At 48.3% G+C, this 21,114-nt stretch overlaps 1 protein-coding gene across 2 annotated transcripts in view; it reads left to right on the top strand.

The window, feature by feature from the left end:
- Nucleotides 1-15,035: 15,035 nt before the first annotated feature.
- The window catches only part of LOC138759938 (phosphoserine aminotransferase-like), a 41,386-nt gene continuing 35,307 nt past the window's right edge, over nucleotides 15,036-21,114 (top strand). The window contains exon 1 of one of the 2 annotated variants that reach the window (XM_069930420.1): nucleotides 15,036-15,176. In XM_069930420.1, coding sequence (XP_069786521.1) covers nucleotides 15,114-15,176 — 63 coding nt within the window. In that variant the 5' untranslated portion in view covers nucleotides 15,036-15,113. Of the gene's footprint in view, nucleotides 15,177-15,244; nucleotides 15,432-21,114 lie in introns of those variants that run through there. The other variant, XM_069930421.1, reaches the window with a different exon arrangement.

Here is a 21,114-nt window from a genome sequence, read left to right as displayed (position 1 = left end):
ATTTTATCAAATTCTCCCAAATTATCTACTCCATTACAGTAGCAATGGTTGAATATGTTGGCTCCCCTGGTCTGAACAGGAATATTTGATAAGAACTCTTATTCCTATAGGTATCCAATCCTTAAATCTAGCATTAAATTTATTTAGCATAAAATCTGGGTCATAAGCACACCATTTATAGAACTGTAATATCTACCTCTAGTTTATATTCTTTTATAGTAGTTTTCCATATTTTAAGAGTCTATTTCACCCATGGGTTATCACTGGAGGGACTGAGCATTGCAGATCTTGATGAAGTTGGTGATACCTGTTACATATTCATTCAAATCTATAGATGAGTTCTTGAATATGTTCCAGTCCACCGATTCAAGGCAGTCCTGCAGACGCTCCTCCGCCTCCCTCGACCACTGTGATTAACATCTATGAGTCACCACATTTTGATGCCTTCCTGATCATTGTAGGGAAGGCCAACTCTGACAAATTACCATCAACATATCACATGCAAGACAGGGGAGACAACATATTCAACCATTGCTACACCACCATGAAGTACGCCTACCAAGCCAAACCAGAACCGCACCTCGGCAAGTCTGAGCACTACTCCTGAGATTGAGGACCACAACAGTAGTGGTGAAGATGGCAAAGATGTGGTCGAGGGAGGCAGAGGAGTGTCTGTAGGACTGCCTTGAATCAGTGGACTGTAACATATTCAAGAATTCATCTATAGACTTGAATGAATATGTAACAGTTATCACCGACTTCATCAAGATCTGCATGGATGAGTGTGTTCCCCAACCAGAAGCCCTGGATGAATCAAAATCTGCAATCTGCTGAGGGTGAGAACAAGGGCATTTAAGGCCAGGGATTGAGATCTTTACAAGAAGTCCAGGTAAAACCTGTGGAAGGTCATCTCTGAGGCAAAGTGACAATTCCAGTAGAAGCTAGTCAGAGACAGATACACGGCAGCAAGAGCAGGTAGTGCAGGTGATTACAGCCTATAAAGCGAAGGTGAACAACATAGATGGATATAATGCTTCATTACCTGATGAGTTGAACATCTTCTATGCCTGCTTTGAGAAGGAGAACCTGAGCCATGTGATGAAGTTGTGGCTGGTCGGGTAGAACCAGCCCTCTCCAGAAAAAAGTTTAAAAAAAGCTTGGGAAAAACAGAACTCAACAAACATAAAACTCAAGAAATAGAAGATAAAGCTACAGAGAAGAGCCAGAAGATGGCACCCAAAAAAGAGAAAGTAAGAACAGAAAAAAAAGGAAAATCACAGGAGAAGAAAGTAGAAGGCCTTACCTGCACGCGGGAGCAGGGAGCTACGGTGGTGAAGAGCAGCCGATCTCCGATGTTGGTGAGTGCCCAGAGAAGTTGCAATCTCCCTACCGTTGGACTTCAAAAATGGCTCTCGGAGCCAAACAAAAATGTGCAACTGCGCAATCAAAAGACAAAGTGAACACCGGTGGGAGGGGGGCTTAGCTGAGGAGCGGGCAGCTACAGCGTGACCAGCTGAGAGACGCTCAGCATCGGGGCGCTCAGCTGAAGGAAATCTACAATCAAGAAAAACGAAATAATGGCGAGGAAAGAATCGAGGAGCCGGAAGAGGGAGAACAGCAACAGGGTGATCAACGATGAGATGATCAACAGCAGGAGGCCCGACAGACAGACAGCCCGCGACCGGAGGGCCAACAGCAAGAGGGCTAGCAAGAGGTGGCCTGACAAAGACATAGAAGTAACTCATCAGAAAGAGCAGAAGAGACACAGATACAAAGAAGACACCGACACAGGTACAGACACAGAAGAAGAGGAGGAGGAAGAAGACCAAGATCTTCACAGGGAAAAATAAGTTAAAGCAGATGGACAAAATATAGATAAAGCCTTTTTTGAAGAGCAAGTGAGGTCATTAAAAGAATGGTTATCATTAGAACTATGAAGAATACAATAAACACAAGGTTACTCATGATACAGTATAATTGGTTACACAGGTTATATACATCACACCTCAAAAATTAAAAGAATGGGATCCAACAATATCAGATAGGTGTTTTTGCTGTAAAAATGATATGGGAACAACAAATCATGCAATTTGGGCATGTACAAAAGTGAATACATTTTGGGAAGAACTAAATCAGATATTAAAAATCACAAAAAAAAACATACCAAAAAATTCAGAAATTTTTCTTTTAAGTAACATAAGAAGTAAAGAATTAGGCCTCAAAATGGATAAAGCACAAAAAAGATTAATTATGATAGCCTTAGCAGTAGCAAAAAAATATATAATGTCTACTTGGAAAATGGAAGAGAACCTGAGAATACAGCAATGGTACATGGAAATGAATAAGTGTATTCCATTGAAAAAAATAACATATAATTAAAAAAATAAAGTTACATTGTTTGAACAAATTTGGGAACCATACATGGAACACAACAGAAAGAGCTTGCCTCGGATCTTCATCTCCTAAAATGATAAGAAGATAAAAAAGATTAGATTTAGTGTGTAAAAGTAGATGACACATTTTTCTTGTTTGTTTTTCCTTTGTGTGAAGACATTGTTTTATGGTTTTATTGTATTGTACATGTTTAATATTTATTGGTTTTGGAGGGGGTAGGAAGGGGGGAAGGAGGGAAGGGGGACCAAAGGGGGAAAATGTCACTGTGTATATTTAATGAGAAATGTCTGTACATATTTTGGTTGATATGGTTCATAGTGATCATAGATAGTGACATTATCCAGATAGGGGAACGTACCCTGTAACTCATACATGCTTACAATTTTATCCATCTCCCTCTGAAACACTGACACACTTAAGGTCGATAGTCGAGTATACTTTATATTGTGCTATCTGATTAACCATTTCATCAATGAAAGATAGTGGGTAGGTGTCCAAGTTAGTATAACAGTTAATTGTCTGGCTGTAGTCAATAGCCAGTCATTTCTTAGTGTGATTTTTCACCATTACCACCTGGGCTCATCACGGACTCCTGCTGGGTTCAATCACCCCCTTTTAAGTCGTCTCTGAGTCTCAGCCTTAATAAACTCACGGATCTCTTTGCTGTAAGAATGGTTCTTAGAGGCAATCAGTCGAGATAGATAATTGAACAGGGAGGGAGCTTTGATCTTTAGTTTGGACAGACTGCAATAACCAGTGTGGGGGATGGTAAGTGTGGGTAGTAGCCCATCGAAATTTAACACTACACTTTTCATCTGAGATTGAATATCCAACCCCAGTGACACGGGAGCGCAGAGATCAGGCATTATGAAGAGCCAAACATCAGCAAGACAATGTCCCTGCAAGTTCAGAGTACACTTGTCTTGTATAGTGTTTTTAAGTTCACTACAAGCCATTGATATCTATTAAAGGCTTTAGCAACCTTTTCATGAATGTAGCTGTCAGTGCTGCTGGAGTCTATTAAGCAATCGACAGTCTCACCATTTACTTCCCCCTTCATAGTCGACCGTTCCAGTCCATAACAACCCCCAAGTTTTACAGTCAATTGAGCTATCACAGGGGAACTTTGTATTGATCTCACCTCGCTGTCACTTGAAGTCGATTCAGCGGGCTCGTCTGAAGATCCCCCCCCCCCACCCCCCCCTTCACAGTCGTCTTCCATTCCAGCGGCTCTAGGATGAGTTTTCTTGGTGCTTTTCTTCTTCTTCTTATCGATGGGAGTATTTTTTGCCCTACATGCTTTCGTGAATTGACCATGTTTCTCACAGTAGCTGCAAGTAGTGAATCGAGCCAGACTTTTATTAGTAGAAACTAAGTAGTACAATAATGAATGATAATGGGTGCATACACAGTTATAACCAAGGGGAGTGTCTTTAGTGATAGAGATACACATCCAATGTCAGTAAAGCAGACTAAGCACAGCGAAAGACTGACAGCATGACACAGATTCATCACAGGAGCCAACATGGCCGGCTGCAGTGGCACACCGCTGGCATTGGGATATGGGTTGTTAGGGAGTGGGCACTGATCATGGGTATCTATAGGGGCACCAGCAAGCACCACTTCTCAGGGAACATGAAGGGCTATTTCGTCACTGCCATACGCCCCAACCTTAGAGGGGTGGTCTTGCCCCTCATGGGACTGGCAACAGGGATGGTGGTACGGGAAGCCATTACTCTCCGGGAAGGTTCAGAATACATGGAGTGGAGAGCTTCCACTCAAGTTTTCAGGGCTGAGGGCTTTTGGTAATGTCACCCTGTTTCACAGAGACATGTGTGCTCTCTGGGAAGCCCTATGGGGGTGGAGCTTCCCATGCATTGCCCACTCCGACCTGCTCCAGCCTCCTCTCAGGTTCTCCCTCATCGGAGGTGGCCCCTAACTCATCTATCTTTTGAGGTCTCCCAACTGTCCCCCCCACCACAGAAAACTATTACCCTTCAAGCTGTTCCTCTTCTCAATGTGCGGGTCTACAAAACACTCAACACAGACTGCTGCGATCTGAATACAGATTTCACACAGCATCGATTCAGCAACCAAGCAAGAACCATCTCCTGACACTTATTATTCAAAGAACACTCAGCAGACAGGCAAGAGCTGTTGTCATGGAAACCTAAACCTCAGCATTGGGCATTAGATCAAGACTAATCTTGTGTGTATTCGGGTGCACACTTTGTAATGGATATTTTGTGTTGTTTTTCTCCTTTTTAATCATCCTGAGCTGTAGTAATGATGTCTTTAAGTACACTTGGGGAACTGAAGTTGCAAGCCCCTTTTCCACTGGTATCCCAGTTAATTGGCTGTACAGTGCCCCGGGATAGGAAGCCCTTTGTGGTGTTTCCACTGGGCCACCTTTAACTGGGGCACTAATTGCTTTTCCACTGAACACACTCATCCCCGGAGATTGAGTAGAGTGTTCTACATTCAACTGGAAATGGGTGACTTTCTGCTGTCGCTTTTCCACTGGTTTTATCAGCACGCTGGTGTCAGCAAACACCCGGCGTGAAATGACGTCATTTGACGCCGGCGTTCAGACAATGTTCCTTTTCCAATGGACCCTGTCCCAGTAAATTCCTAGTTAATTCCTGGGACAGGGTGCCACTGGAAAAGGGGCTACAGATTCAAAGTTACAATTTAACAGAAGAGTGTCATTGATCAAACACTAGAAAGAAACGTATATATTTTGTTTCACTGTCAATGACAGCATTGCCCCAGCCCTCCCATTAACAGAAACAAATACTTCGTGGGGTGGGTGCTTCAGGAGCTTTTATTTAAAATCAGAAATTGACTAACTTTTAATCCCAACTCTTCCTGGCTCTCGTTATAGGGATCCAACTTGTGGTACTCACTTAAAGAGAACATGTGCAGGAATGGCATCCTGGTGTTAGACAACAGCCAAGGAAAATGGAGCGCCCCAGGTACACCCTGAATATACGTCTGCCGGCCTGCCCCCTGCCTCACCATAGGATAGCATGGTAACAGCCATATAGGCTCTGTGCTTAGGAAGTGCTCAAGTGTGAGGCCAAGGCATGGGATGCACAAGCCAAGAGAGGACTTTGGATGACCTTGCACTGCCTGCTTGCTGATGTTAGTGGTAAAGGTGCTCACATTTGCCAGCCAAGCTGGAGAAACCAGGCGCATGAGTTGGTTTTCTACCCTCCCCTCTGACACTGGTGAGTAGCTCCCACAGCACCCTGCTCCATTGGTAACACAGTGACCCTGTTTGGTCGGTGGGGTGTGGGGAAAGCTGGTGAGGTGGTGTCATTGAATTTGATTATGTGCCTTGTCCAGCATACGGAGGGCGCGTGTATATATTGATCTGCTTGATTGGTATCATTTTTTAAGCATGTCTTTTGTTTTTTCTTTTCCTTTATTTTATATAGTTATAATTGGTACATGAGTTATTGATTGTCTTCATTGTGATTGCAGAGTGATGTGGCTTCCAAGGGGTGGAATGTTGTGTGTGGAAGAAACGTGGCCTCCCTGCTTGTCTGGATTATGTGTATTGTGGGTGGTCATGTGTCCTCCCTGTTTGAAACTTATTTGGAAGTCACATCACCTGTTAATCAAGGTTGGACTCTGGCCACCCATTAGTGCACACCTTGCCGCTGGCTAATTTAAATCATCTAGGGTCATTATTGACTAGAAGCACAGATTATCACTGTATATAACACAAATGCTCAGCACATTCTTTCTCTCCGTCTTGTGGTGCAAGCCCTGGACATCATTCCATGCCAGGTTGCTACTGTGGACATCGCTGGAAGTTTCAGAACATTGAAGCTGAGCCATCGTATTGCAATAGGTCAGTACTCACCATGAAACTTCAACCGATGTCCACAGTACCTACCTGGCATGGAGTGATGTCCGGTGCTTGGACAATAAGGCATGGAGCTGCACCCCCATTGGTAAGGGAATGAGGTGTGTTTAAGAGTCCCTGTTTGTGGTGTGTGCGCAGGTCGAATATAGGTTTACCATTGTCGGAGTCCACCAACGCGAAAGTCTATATCGTCGCTTAAATGAAATTGTGATTGAGTACTGTTCAATGTTCTCCCTTGTTTGTTTCCCATGTGCTAATAAAAGTTATGTGTGTCGGTAACACTTGTGTCTAGACTCATCTCTCTGTGAACCCACCTAATCTGATACTCTTCTCAACATGAGATCCCTCTTAAATTCTACTACTCGCCTACACACCCAGGCAATTTAAAATGCTCAATTAACCTCCCAACCCACATCTCTAGGATTTGGGAGGAGACCTGAGCACTGAAGGAAACCCATGTGGTCAGAGGGAAAACATACTAATCCAAGCAGGATTGAACCTGGGCCTTTGGCACCATGAGACAGTGGCTGTGCTAGCTGCACCGCTGTGCTGTCCCCTCTCCCTAAATACCACAGCTTCCTCCCATCATTGATCGCCTTCCCTTTATGATGTGCTAAGAGATTGCAAAACAAGGCCTATTGAGAATCGAGCATGACCTAGATTTAACAATTTGGCATGATGCATCTCAGAATAATCATTCCTTTGTGGCCCCAAACCAGTTGGCTGTAAACTTCCAACACAGTGGCTTTTCAGAATATCTTCATGCAGTGAAGAACATACAGTCAAAAAAGGAAATAAAAAAAGTGTGTTTCACAAGAGCTCCATGTAAAGAAAAATCCAAAAAAAGGAAGTTTGCCTTGAATACACATGGAAACAAATATTTATTAATGTTAGAGTTAAAAACTAAAAGAGAAATCTGAAAACAAGGATTTATCTGACATCAAAGGCTAAGAGATGGCAGGATTTTTAAAGAGCAAATAGGGTTATTAATGAGTGCGATGGAAGTTGACCCAGTAGATTAGGAAATTAAATGGTTTTCCTCCCACTTATATTCACAAGAGAAACAAATGCCATTTTGCCAATAACCAAATTGTGTACAATCAGCAACAATAATCCTAACTAAAAGGAGAGATTAGGAAGGAAGTGCCCATTATCAGACTAAGAACTTCTGAAAGCTGATGCAGTACATTTATTCCAGGATATTAATGGAGGAAATCAGAGGAGCCTTGGCAGAAATTTGCAACATTCAATTCAAACAGGAGTGCTGGTTCTGAATGAAGCAAAAACAATAATGTTACAATTTAAAAACTGACAAAATAGTGTTCTAGAACAAGCAATATGGTCAAATTGTTTCATGCCAATATCATTACCTTGACAAGGCAAGTACATCTAAAATCAAATAAACAAAAATCCTCTTTTTTAACAGTCATAATTTGAGTGATTTTGGCAAATTGGTTTAAACTATTAGGCAGAACCATGCAGCAAAAATTATTTACCTGAACTCTTTTAGGTGTATCTCTAGTATCTTTTACATTTAAATTGATTTACATCATGGTGGAAGCCAATTCCGTCCATTGAAACCCATGCGGCCCAATTTGTTTGAGAAGCCTGTACATCTTTGGAGGGTGAGAGAAATACAGTCCCTTGTTCCAGGCACCCAGCACTCTCTGTATGAAAAAAATTGACTTGAAAATCTTGTTTATACTTTTTCCCTCCCACCTTGAAGCTCTTCTGTTATTTGCATTCCCACAGAGAAAAAAAGACTCCATCCACCTTATCTATGGGCACTTATATTATGTATTCTATCAAGTCACCCCTAGGCCTCTGATGCTCCAAAGAAAACAACTCAAGTTTATCCAACTTCTTTTTGCCGGAATACCCAGAATTTTATACCTAAAATCCATGCTTCCAGGTTTTCATGCTCTCTCCAAAGTGAAGTAACTGCTTCCCACTCACTCTTCTAGGCCTCACATAATTTTATGCAACCTAATTTCATCTCCTCATGGTCTCCTTTGTTGCATAGAAAATAAATTCAGCCTAGTCAGTTTCTCCTCATAGGCTTTGCTCCACCCTCAGCGCTTGTAACAAGAGTCATCAGTGGAGCAGAGGAAGAGTTGATGAGCCTTGCCTGCATAGGCTTGTAATATTGATTACTCTGCATAGGCATGCATAGCTGGGCCCCATGTGAGTACCTATGACTACCCCTTTCCAACTCTGTCTGTTTCTTTGCCTATCCCTCTGCCTCATGATTGCGGACCTTTCCTGCAGCTCTGCAATCACAGAGCTAATCCCTTGCGCTGATGAATTCTCAGTTTTACTCACCTGCACTCCTATCCATATCCACCCATGCACCCATGGCCTTTTGCCTGTTGGCTTGTGCGCCTCCCCCTGTCCTTTTTCCCTCTCTCCCCTCCCCCCCCCCCCCCCCTGCCACACCAGTGCCTTTTAAGGGCTCAAACTCGCAACCTTGCTCTTATATCCAGTTTCAGTTACACCCATCTCTCCCTTTGCTTCCCTCTCTCTCTCTCTCTCTCTCTCTCTCTCTCTCTCTCTCTCTCTCTCTCTCTCTCTCTCTTTCTCTCTCCTTTCTTCCAGCTTTGCATTTACAGGGTCACCCCCCTCCATCAATCAATTCTCTCCTGCCATCCTATTTATGTCCACCATTGACCTCGGCTGTGTTCCACTTTCTTCCTTTTCTTCCCTCCTTCCCCACCATCCCCTCACCCCACCAGCTTGCTTTTTGCTCATACTTTGATGAAGGGCTCAGGCCCAAAATGTTGGTTATAAGTACACACTGATGGACTCACTGAGGCCTGACACAGCCAATGCGAGGACACTGCAGGGAAGGACCACAGTCATGAATCCTTCTGTTACTGGGCATTGAGGGACTGAGACCAAGGGAAAGCACCTCAAATAACAGAGAGGAGAGTTACAACAGATTTCAGATTTATTGTCAGAATACGCACATCACATCCTATAGCTAGGTGTGATAGTACAGATCTATCACCAATGTACTTAGTGTATATAGTTACTGTATCTAGACTGTGCTTACAGCGATTGGCTGAGAGCTAAGCCACGCCTATTGTCTGGGCCTTAAAGGGTTGTGTCCCTAGCCAGGTCGGATCATTCCGGACTGGTCGGCCACCTGTGAAGAACTCCTGTCTTTTGCTAATAAAAGCCTTGGTTTGGATCAACAAGTCTTTGATTCTTTCAACGAGCTCTACAATTTTATTAGCAAAAAGAATTTTTCTTGAAAGGGATGGAGCATTTAGCTCGGCCAGAAAAACTTGATATCAACCCACAGTCAGCTACAGCCTTCAAAGCCTTTAACTTCTGGCTGCTGAACTTTGAAAACTTCCTGAGATTCATTGAGGTGGAGGAGGATAACCAGCGTCTAACAGCATTGCTGTCGATGGTGTCCTTGAGAGTCAACGAGAACATCCAGGATGAGACCACTTACACCACAGACATAAAGGTACTGAAAGAACTGTATGATCAACCGGTGAACAGAGTTCATACCCGGCTCGTGCTTGCTTCGAGGAAGCAACAGCCCGGCGAGTCCAGCAGGGCATATTTACAAGTATTAAAGGCGTTGGGCAAGGACTGTAACTGTGTGGACAAAACTGCTGCCGAGATCACAAACGATCTCGTCCGGGATGCCTGTGTGGCCGGGCTCCGATCGAACGAAGTGAGGCTGCGCTTGCTTGAGCAAGGGGTAGAAAAACTAGAGGACGTGGGCCGGATTGCAATCACAATGGAGGATGCAGCCTTAAAGTCCACCGAGTTCTCGAGGGACTGGACCCCTCGTTCTGATGTGAGTAGAGTGCCCTTCTACCCTACCACCCCCCGAGATACTGACGGCCTGTCGGCTGCTGCTACCCTGCCCGGTGTGAACCTAAAATGTTATTTCTGCGGGAGGGACAAGCACAGCAGGTCCCAGTGCCCAGCAAGAAAAGCCAGGTGCCAGAAGTTCCTTAAAAAGGGCCACTTTGCTGCAGTCTATAGGTCTAAAATGGCCACCAGCAAACACAGTGCCTCGTGTGAAGCCCAATCGCCATTATCCCATTCAAACTCTTCTTCCCCAGGGCTCTTGTCCAATGAGAGTGAGGGCTCCCCTGCACGGCAACGCCTGACGTCACGGAGACGCTGAACCCGGAAGGGGCAGCCCACCCTCGCAACCCTGGTGTTGGCCCGCCTCTCGCCCCCATGCGGAACACTCGACCCGGCCTTGGTCCTGACTGTGGCTACCGCTGCGGCTGCCGCCGCCGCCACAGCCACCCCCGGGGCCGACGCTACCGCTGCTGCTGCCGCCGCCACAGGTACTCACCCTAGCGTCCATCGCTGATGACAGCCGGGGCCTGACTGCCGCGACCGACGACCTACCCACCGCCAACCGCGAGCAACTACAAACCCCACTACTCACCTTTCATCCGCCGACGCAGCCACAACAGCACTTCCGGGAGGTCCTCCAACCTGCTCCTCCAGCGTTGACTACGTCATCCTGTTGCGTGATGTCATCCCGTTGTGTGACGACATCACGTTGCGTGACGTCATCACGTGAAACTCCCCTGTCAACTGCTTCAATAACACTAAACCAGCAATGCTCTCATCCCCTCACCAGAGCAATGGAACTTATTAAAGTGCATGGACACTACACCAATTGCTTATTTGACTCTAGGTCAACTGACAGTTTTATCCAGCCAGATCTGGCCCTCCGTTGGGGACTTGACATTATCCCCACTACCCAGAGGATCTCATTAGCGACGAGGTCGCACTCGACCGGGATAAAGCGGTATTGCATCGTCACGCTGGAAGTACAGGGCGTAACGGTCACCCACTTCAAATTATTCGTCCTTCCCCAATTGTGCGCCCCAGTGTTGCTGGGATTAGACTTTCAGTGTCAGTTCCAAACGGTGTCCCTACACTTTGGGGGACCTCACGCCCCCCTCTCGGTCTGCCATCGCCCCACCCCCGAAGCACCCGAGCAACCCGCCCCCGTGCCCCGGGGCCAATCCTGCGGCCTTTCCACACTCCGGATTGCCCCGCCAGCACTCTTCGCAAACCTCACCCCTGGCTGCAAGCCTGTGGCCACCAAAAGTCGGCAATATAGTTACAAAAACAGGCAATTTATTAGGAGTGAGGTGCATAGATTGCTGGATGAGGGCATCATCGAACCCAGTTCAAGCCCCTGGAGAGCCCAGGTGGTGGTTGTCAAGAACGGGGAAAAACTACGGATGGTGGTCGACTATAGCCAGACCATTAACTGCTTCACGCTCCTGGATGCGTACCCCCTGCCACGCATCACGGATGTGGTGAACCAGATCGCCCAATACCGCATATTCTCCACCATTGACCTACATTCGGCCTACCACCAGCTCCCGATCTGCTGCGAGGACCGACCATTCACGGCCTTTGAAGCGAATGGGCGGCTATATCAATTTCTCAGGGTACCATTCAGGGTCATGAATGGTGTCGCGGTCTTCCAGCGGTAAATGGACCGGATGGTGGACCAGAATGGGCTAACCGCTACCTTCCCGTATCTGGACAATATGACCATCTGCGGCCACGACACGCAGGACCACGACGCCAACCTAGACAAATTTCTTCAAACTGCCCGTCGGCTGAACCTGACTTACAATTTGGACAAGTTTGTCTTCCGGTCGACACGACTCGCTATTCTAGGTTGCGTGGTGGATAATGGGATAGTCATGCCAGATCCTGACCGCATGCGTCCCCTAATGGACTTACCCCCCCCCCCCCCCCCCCCAGACCCAGAAAGTACTCAAGCACTGCCTCGGCCTTTTCTCATATTACGCCCAATGGGTTCCACACTACGCCGACAAGGTGCGTCCTCTTATCAAGACCGCCTCCTTTCCCCTCTCGACCGAAGCCAGAGCGGCTTTTGATCGAATCAAATCTGACATCGCCGCTGCGACGCTGCATGCGATCGATGAGTCTGTCCCGCTTAAAGTCGAGAGCGATGCATCCGACTTCGCCCTAGCAGCCACCTTGAACCAGGCCGGTCGGCTGTAGCCTTCTTCTCCAGAACCCTCCAGGGTCCAGAGAGTAGACACTCCTTGATCGAGAAGGAGGCCCAGGCCATAGTTGAAGTGGTGCGTCGTTGGAGACATTACCTCACTGGGAGGCACTTTACACTGTTGACTGATCAACGCGCAGTCTCCTTTATGTTCAGCAACACCCAGCGTGGTAAGATAAAAACCGACAAAATCGCCAGATGGAGAATCAAACTTTCCACCTTTAATTATGACATCCTGTACCGGCCTGGTAAGCTCAACGACCTGCCTGACGCGCTCTCCAGGGGGACGTGCGCCAGCATACAGATGGACAGACTACAGAAACTCCATGAGGCACTCTGTCATCCAGGGGTCACTAGGTTTGCCCACTTTGTGAAGGCGTGCAACCTACCCTATACAGTCGAGGAGATCCGCTCCATGACCCGAGCCTGTTCCGTGTGCGCTGAATGAAAGCCCCACTTCTTCCATCCGGATAACTCCCACGTTATCAAGGCCACCTGCCCCTTCGAGCGTCTTAGCGTAGACTTTAAGGGGCCCCTACCGTCAACCAACCGTAATACCTACATCCTTACGGCCATCGATGAGTACTCCCGCTTCCCGTTCGCTGTGCCCTGCCCAGACACCACTGCCACCTCAGTGATACAGGCCCTTCACAGTATTTTCGCCATCTTTGGGTACCCCAATTCCATCCACAATGATAGGGGGTCCTCATTCATGAGCGCAGAGCTGCAACAGTACCTTCTGGAGTGTGGTATCGCTTGAAGCAGGACCACGAGCTATAACCCATGCGGTAACGGCCAGGTCGAGAGGGAGAATGCCACCATATGGAGAGCAGTTACACTGGCTCTCTGGTCTAAAGGTCACCCCACCTCTCACTGGCAGGAGGTTCTCACTAGTGCCTTACACTCCATCCACTCCCTCCTATGTACTGCAACAAATGCCCCCCCCCCACGAAAGGATGTTCCTTTTCCCGAGGAAATCCGAATCAGGAACCACTGTACCGGCATGGCTCACCGTCGCTGGCCCCGTCGTTTTGCGACGTCACGTCCGGCACTCAAAGAACGACCCCTTGGTCGACCGAGTGACTCTACTCCATGCGAACCCACATTATGCCTACGTTGAGTTCCCAGACGGGTGGGAGGACACTGCTTCGGTGTGGGACCTAGCTCAGGACGTGGTAGACCCAGCAAACCCCCCAAACCCAACCTTCCCCAACTCTTTATTCCCCAGGCCCCGTGCCGCAACAGAAGGATTAACAGCACCCCAACGATCCGGGCCACCTTGCCGACAACACGACTGGGGAATTGAGCGACGGAGCAGTCGCACCCGACGAGCCTGCTGGCAACACCACTCCAGCGACCCCAATCCCGGCACCACGGTGGTCACGCTGGATGGTCAGACCCCTTGACCTCTACAGTCCTTGACCTACCCCTTCCTTTAATTCTCTCCCTCGTTTTTGTTTTTTTTCCAGGGTCAGTTCTCCAAGAAGGGGTGAATGTGATAGTACAGATCTATCACCAATGTACATAGTGTATATGGTTACTGTATCTAGACTGTTCTTACAGCGATTGGCTGAGAGCTAAGCCACGCCTATTGTCTGGGCCTTAAAGGGTTGTGTCCCTAGCCAGGTCGGATCATTCCGGACTGGTCGGCCACCTGTGAAGAACTCCTGTCTTTTGCTAATAAAAGCCTTGGTTTGGATCAACAAGTCTTTGATTCTTTCAATGAGCTCTACAATAGGTTCTGTTAGAACCCTAAGATTCTCTCTCTGCTGGTGAGGCAGAATGACCACTTATTTGTAGTGCAAAAAGAAACTACCCAGTGTATACATGTAAACAAATCAAGAACTGTGAACAGATAATGAATGTAAACAAACTGGCTGCAATACAGAGAGAATTTAAAATATCAGTGAAGTGCACAAGTAAGAGTCCTTAAATGAGTCCTTGATTGAGTTTGTTGTTGAGGAGCCTGAAGGTGGAGTCTAATGGGTAGCAGGTGTTCCTGAACCTAATGGCGCAAGTTTTGCGGCACCCATCTGTCTTTCCTGATAGAAGCAATGAGAACAGAGCTGGGTGGTGTGGATCCTTGATTGCTGCCGCTCTCTGACAGCAGCTTTCCCTGTAGATGTTTTTGATAGTTGGGAGAATTTTGCTTGTGATGCCCCAGTCTGTATCCTCTACCTTTTGCAGGGCTTTATGCCTAGGGGTATTGGTGCCCCATACCAGACTGTGATGGCACACTGGTGGCAATAGTGTAATTAGACAGCCTATTTAAAAATGTACAATGATGTGAATGTGTAGACATGATACTAAAGGTGCGAAGAGATTTGGAGTGATTTTATTTTTTATAAATAATTTATTGTGAATAAAGTCTATTTTTGGGAAAAAAAAAGTTCTTTATATCTTTGCCTCTTGGACTCTGCGAAAGAACCTGCTGATTATCTACAACACTTTTGTGAATATTAAAGGCACATTAAAATGTAACAAAACTATAGTCTGACTATATTTTCTTATTATTTAAAGACAGTCACTGCAGATGAAGGACGGGGTTGACTCTGCGCAGCGAAACACAAAAAGGCTGGTGCAATCTCAGTCATTCTTGCAAACAGCGGCTCCGATCACGTGGCATCCTTGTTCGTCCAGGAACTGCAGTCAGCCAATAGGCTATCACGCCGGTTTGGCAATAACCAATCAGAAGTCATAGAAAACTGTGTGAAAGGACCCAATCAGAAAGACACGGGTTCCGGGAGTTGGGAGAAAAGGACTGAGTTAGGTGGGGGTGGGGCTTCTGCGGAATATATCACGGCTGCAATGGAAGGTAGTGGGAAGCAAGTACTTAATTTTGCTGCTGGTCCTGCGAAGCTCCCGCGACCGGTGAGTTGCTCTCTCTCTGCCAACCAAGTGTGTTTGAAACCGAATTGGCGTTGAATTTGTTAGCACAAACCTCGGAAAACCGCGTTTGAATGGAAGGAGGCTGTTGATTGGAGAGAGCGCTTGTATCAACTTTTTGAGAACGTTGCATTTATTTTTAATTTGTTTCGGGACTCCCCGTGTATGAATTTTGGTCTCTATAGTAGGGGTGGAAGCATCATAGCGACTTCTGGTGGTTGGCACTCGATTGCGATTCAGGTCAGTAGATCTGCATGTTACTGCGTGCACTTAAATAATTTAACAACTTTTAAAGCAAAAAGTTTCTGCAATTTGCAAGGAGAATAATAATGAGGCTACCGATATTCGCCGGTCGATGGACCCGCGACTGGAACTTTTGAACCGTTTCAAACAAAAGCATCAGAAATTGGCAGTGGTTCATCGCTCCTGCACAAGCTCCTTGTGACAATTCTCGCTGTTCAAACACAAAGCTAAACATGGTATCTTCATCTTATTACTGCTGAGCAAACTCTTTAATGTTCCCTGTGATATTTTGATATTGTCGCCGATGAGCAGCCTGCTGTCGCCGATGAGCAGCCTGCTGTCGCCGATGAGCAGCCTGCTGTGGCCGATGAGCAGCCTGCTGTCGCCGATGAGCAGCCTGCTGTCGCCGATGAGCAGCCTGCTGTCGCCGATGAGCAGCCTGCTGTCGCCGATGAGCAGCCTGCTGTCGCCGATGAGCAGCCTGCTGTCGCCGATGAGCAGCCTGCTGTCGCCGATGAGCAGCCTGCTGTGGCCGATGAGCAGCCTGCTGTGGCCGATGAGCAGCCTGCTGTGGCCGATGAGCAGCCTGCTGTGGCCGATGAGCAGCCTGCTGTCGCCGATGAGCAGCCTGCTGTCGCCGATGAGCAGCCTGCTGTCGCCGATGAGCAGCCTGCTGTCGCCGATGAGCAGCCTGCTGTCGCCGATGAGCAGCCTGCTGTCGCCGATGAGCAGCCTGCTGTCGCCGATGAGCAGCCTGCTGTCGCCGATGAGCAGCCTGCTGTCGCCGATGAGCAGCCTGCTGTCGCCGATGAGCAGCCTGCTGTCGCCGATGAGCAGCCTGCTGTCGCCGATGAGCAGCCTGCTGTCGCCGATGAGCAGCCTGCTGTCGCCGATGAGCAGCCTGCTGTCGCCGATGAGCAGCCTGCTGTCGCCGATGAGCAGCCTGCTGTCGCCGATGAGCAGCCTGCTGTCGCCGATGAGCAGCCTGCTGTCGCCGATGAGCAGCCTGCTGTCGCCGATGAGCAGCCTGCTGTCGCCGATGAGCAGCCTGCTGTCGCCGATGAGCAGCCTGCTGTCGCCGATGAGCAGCCTGCTGTCGCCGATGAGCAGCCTGCTGTCGCCGATGAGCAGCCTGCTGTCGCCGATGAGCAGCCTGCTGTCGCCGATGAGCAGCCTGCTGTCGCCGATGAGCAGCCTGCTGTCGCCGATGAGCAGCCTGCTGTCGCCGATGAGCAGCCTGCTGTCGCCGATGAGCAGCCTGCTGTCGCCGATGAGCAGCCTGCTGTCGCCGATGAGCAGCCTGCTGTCGCCGATGAGCAGCCTGCTGTCGCCGATGAGCAGCCTGCTGTCGCCGATGAGCAGCCTGCTGTCGCCGATGAGCAGCCTGCTGTCGCCGATGAGCAGCCTGCTGTCGCCGATGAGCAGCCTGCTGTCGCCGATGAGCAGCCTGCTGTCGCCGATGAGCAGCCTGCTGTCGCCGATGAGCAGCCTGCTGTCGCCGATGAGCAGCCTGCTGTCGCCGATGAGCAGCCTGCTGTCGCCGATGAGCAGCCTGCTGTCGCCGATGAGCAGCCTGCTGTCGCCGATGAGCAGCCTGCTGTCGCCGATGAGCAGCCTGCTGTCGCCGATGAGCAGCCTGCTGTCGCCGATGAGCAGCCTGCTGTCGCCGATGAGCAGCCTGCTGTCGCCGATGAGCAGCCTGCTGTCGCCGATGAGCAGCCTGCTGTCGCCGATGAGCAGCCTGCTGTCGCCGATGAGCAGCCTGCTGTCGCCGATGAGCAGCCTGCTGTCGCCGATGAGCAGCCTGCTGTCGCCGATGAGCAGCCTGCTGTCGCCGATGAGCAGCCTGCTGTCGCCGATGAGCAGCCTGCTGTCGCCGATGAGCAGCCTGCTGTCGCCGATGAGCAGCCTGCTGTCGCCGATGAGCAGCCTGCTGTCGCCGATGAGCAGCCTGCTGTCGCCGATGAGCAGCCTGCTGTGGCCGATGAGCAGCCTGCTGTGGCCGATGAGCAGCCTGCTGTGGCCGATGAGCAGCCTGCTGTGGCCGATGAGCAGCCTGCTGTGGCCGATGAGCAGCCTGCTGTGGCCGATGAGCAGCCTGCTGTGGCCGATGAGCAGCCTGCTGTGGCCGATGAGCAGCCTGCTGTGGCCGATGAGCAGCCTGCTGTGGCCGATGAGCAGCCTGCTGTGGCCGATGAGCAGCCTGCTGTGGCCGATGAGCAGCCTGCTGTGGCCGATGAGCAGCCTGCTGTGGCCGATGAGCAGCCTGCTGTGGCCGATGAGCAGCCTGCTGTGGCCGATGAGCAGCCTGCTGTGGCCGATGAGCAGCCTGCTGTGGCCGATGAGCAGCCTGCTGTGGCCGATGAGCAGCCTGCTGTGGCCGATGAGCAGCCTGCTGTGGCCGATGAGCAGCCTGCTGTGGCCGATGAGCAGCCTGCTGTGGCCGATGAGCAGCCTGCTGTGGCCGATGAGCAGCCTGCTGTCGCCGATGAGCAGCCTGCTGTCGCCGATGAGCAGCCTGCTGTCGCCGATGAGCAGCCTGCTGTCGCCGATGAGCAGCCTGCTGTCGCCGATGAGCAGCCTGCTGTCGCCGATGAGCAGCCTGCTGTCGCCGATGAGCAGCCTGCTGTCGCCGATGAGCAGCCTGCTGTCGCCGATGAGCAGCCTGCTGTCGCCGATGAGCAGCCTGCTGTCGCCGATGAGCAGCCTGCTGTCGCCGATGAGCAGCCTGCTGTCGCCGATGAGCAGCCTGCTGTCGCCGATGAGCAGCCTGCTGTCGCCGATGAGCAGCCTGCTGTCGCCGATGAGCAGCCTGCTGTCGCCGATGAGCAGCCTGCTGTCGCCGATGAGCAGCCTGCTGTCGCCGATGAGCAGCCTGCTGTCGCCGATGAGCAGCCTGCTGTCGCCGATGAGCAGCCTGCTGTCGCCGATGAGCAGCCTGCTGTCGCCGATGAGCAGCCTGCTGTCGCCGATGAGCAGCCTGCTGTCGCCGATGAGCAGCCTGCTGTCGCCGATGAGCAGCCTGCTGTCGCCGATGAGCAGCCTGCTGTCGCCGATGAGCAGCCGATTACAGATTACAGATCGTTTTAAAGTCAGCGTCGAGCAATCGCCACAGATGCATGCCACAGTGAGGTGGTGTCGTCTGATGCCTTTTGAGGTATGCTACCCACCGCTTTTGCTAATGAACTTGTGGTGATATGTAATTACACCACTAGGTCACCAGGGATCATCCTGGTGACCTTGTCTGTAAAGCAGTTCAGAACTACAGTCGAGCCTTCCAGGTTTGTCTTGCAGAGAGACAAGACCTCTTAGTGTACATTATTAAAGCTGTCTTATACTCGCACTGCTGGTGTGGTTGTTGTCAGTACAGAACTAGCACTGAACTATTAGTCATTCTTGATGTAGGCTTGTGTCCATCTACTTGTGCAGAAGAAAGGGTGCATTTGCAAGTCGTTTCATAGGAACCTGTATTAACAATATTGGATTAATGTAAAACACTTTATAGGAGTGCTTTCTCCTTAATCATGTATAATTCCCAGGAGGTGTATTTTGAGCATCTCAGTTTAATGTGATTGGCCCCTCTTTGAATTTGTTTGTGGTAAATTGTTATAGTTCCTTGTGGTTCTCTCAAATGTAAATCACTGATGTCAGTTCCCCACATAATTTTAAAAAAAAAGTTGAGGTAATGTCTAGAGGTTTTACCTTCAATACATATGGAACATCTGTGCTCTGTGTTCTTTGGGTTAAGATTTAATTATCAAAATGCTAATTATTAGTCTGGAGTTAATCTCTTTAAAACACAAAGCAAAAGAAGCCTTCACACCTACAAAGCAAAGGAAATTGCCTTGGTATCTGACTGATGTTTGATGTTTCTGCCTTCTGTAGTAACTCTGACAGACTGCTATTGGCCAGCTATTAATGAATGAGTTCTGTCAGATTGATTAAGATGTGACTGCTTCTGTCCACCTGTTTAACAATGCACAATTTAAAGTGGCCTTTAATGGTGAATTTAAATGCTAATGTATCTCTGGTGAAAAGCTAATGACTGCTTTTAATAAACATCACTTGTGACTCTTTGTAACACTGGATTAAATGCAAGAGGATCAGTATAAATAAAGACCTGCATTTCATTAATGATTGTTGTATCTGGATGACTTTAAAAATAGAATCTTTAACATTCCCTCCTTTTAGTTTTCTATGATGACCACTAAAAGGACTGTGGAGGATACTTGGGCAGCATAGAAAAGTAAATCGAGAAGGGTAGCTACAAACATAATTAAAAATTTTTTTTCCAGCCACTGGATCCATCCAGTACCAAAGTATTTTAGGTGTAATAGTCAGGTATTTCTCAAGTCCTGTAATTTTTTTGCTTGTGGTTCACCAATTTAGTGATGTTGTCAGAGCAATATGTACAGCACTCTTGACCTACACTTCCATATGTCTCCCCATGATCAGCCAGAATACAGCCAAGGTCCATTTAGTTCTGGATTGTTACAGTACAGATGGCAACCATCTCTGCTGACAGTTGAGAATTTCCCTCCCACCTTCTTGGAGCCCCTTAGCCATATTATCTCCAACACTGAAGCAATATAATGGATACCTTTCCTTTTTTGTAGAAGGAGAACAGAATTGTAAAGACCTGCTCCACCTTGTACTTTGTCTTGAACCTGGTTTCATCTGGCCAATCAGGGATTTGGTGTAGCTTTTGTACAGATATAGAGGGAACCACCAATCCCAATTAACAGGACCCCATCCAATTAGTAGTTAGCCTTGTGTCAAAAATACAATTTTACTGTATGCAATGAGACATTTTAACATCAACTTTCTCTCAGCTTTGTTCTAGTTGTATAACTGTAGGTACCATTTAATAAAAGGTATCATGTTATACCCTGCTATCATCTACATGTTTGTATCCTTACTTAATAAGTAACTAAGTAAAGATCTGGACCCACTGCAATTCACCTTTTGTCACAATCACTCAGCAGATGCAATATCGTTGGCTCTCCACTCAGCTCTGGATCGCCTCAAAGAGCAATTCATACTGTTCTTCATAGACTACAGCTTTGCCTTAAGTACTATTATTCCATCAGTGCTCGTCAAGAAGCTACAAACTCTAGGATCTGCAACTGGATCCTTGACTTTTCTCATTGAAGACTACAGTCAGTACGAATTTGAAACCACGTAATTTCTGATCATCAATACAAACACACTCTAAGATTGTGTGCTTAGCCCACTGCTTTATTCATTATACGCACACCACAACTGTGTGGTCAGGCACAATTCCATCTGCAGGTTTTCTGATGACACCACAGTTGTTGGCAGAATTACAAATGGCACTGAGGAAGCATAAAGGAGGGAGATAGCTCAGCTCGTTGAATGGTGTAACGACAGCAAGCTTGTGCTCAGCATTAGCAAAACCAAGATGATTGTGGACTCGAGGAAGTCAGGGGAACACGACCCAGTCCTCACTGAGGGCTCAGTAGTAGAGATGGTCAAGAACTTCAAATTCCTTGGTGTCAACATCTCTAAGGATCTGTCCTGGAGCCTTCATGTTGATGTCTTCATAAAGAAGGTTGGCACTGGCTATACTCTGAGAGGTGCTTAAGGAAATTGTGTCAGTGAAAACTCTCGTAAACTTCTACAGGTATACCATGGAGAGCATTCTGGCTGGTTGTTGCAT

Source organism: Narcine bancroftii, chromosome 1 (assembly GCF_036971445.1).
Source record: "Narcine bancroftii isolate sNarBan1 chromosome 1, sNarBan1.hap1, whole genome shotgun sequence".
Classification (NCBI taxonomy): domain Eukaryota; kingdom Metazoa; phylum Chordata; class Chondrichthyes; order Torpediniformes; family Narcinidae; genus Narcine; species Narcine bancroftii.
This window is presented reverse-complemented; position numbering and strand designations above follow the sequence as displayed.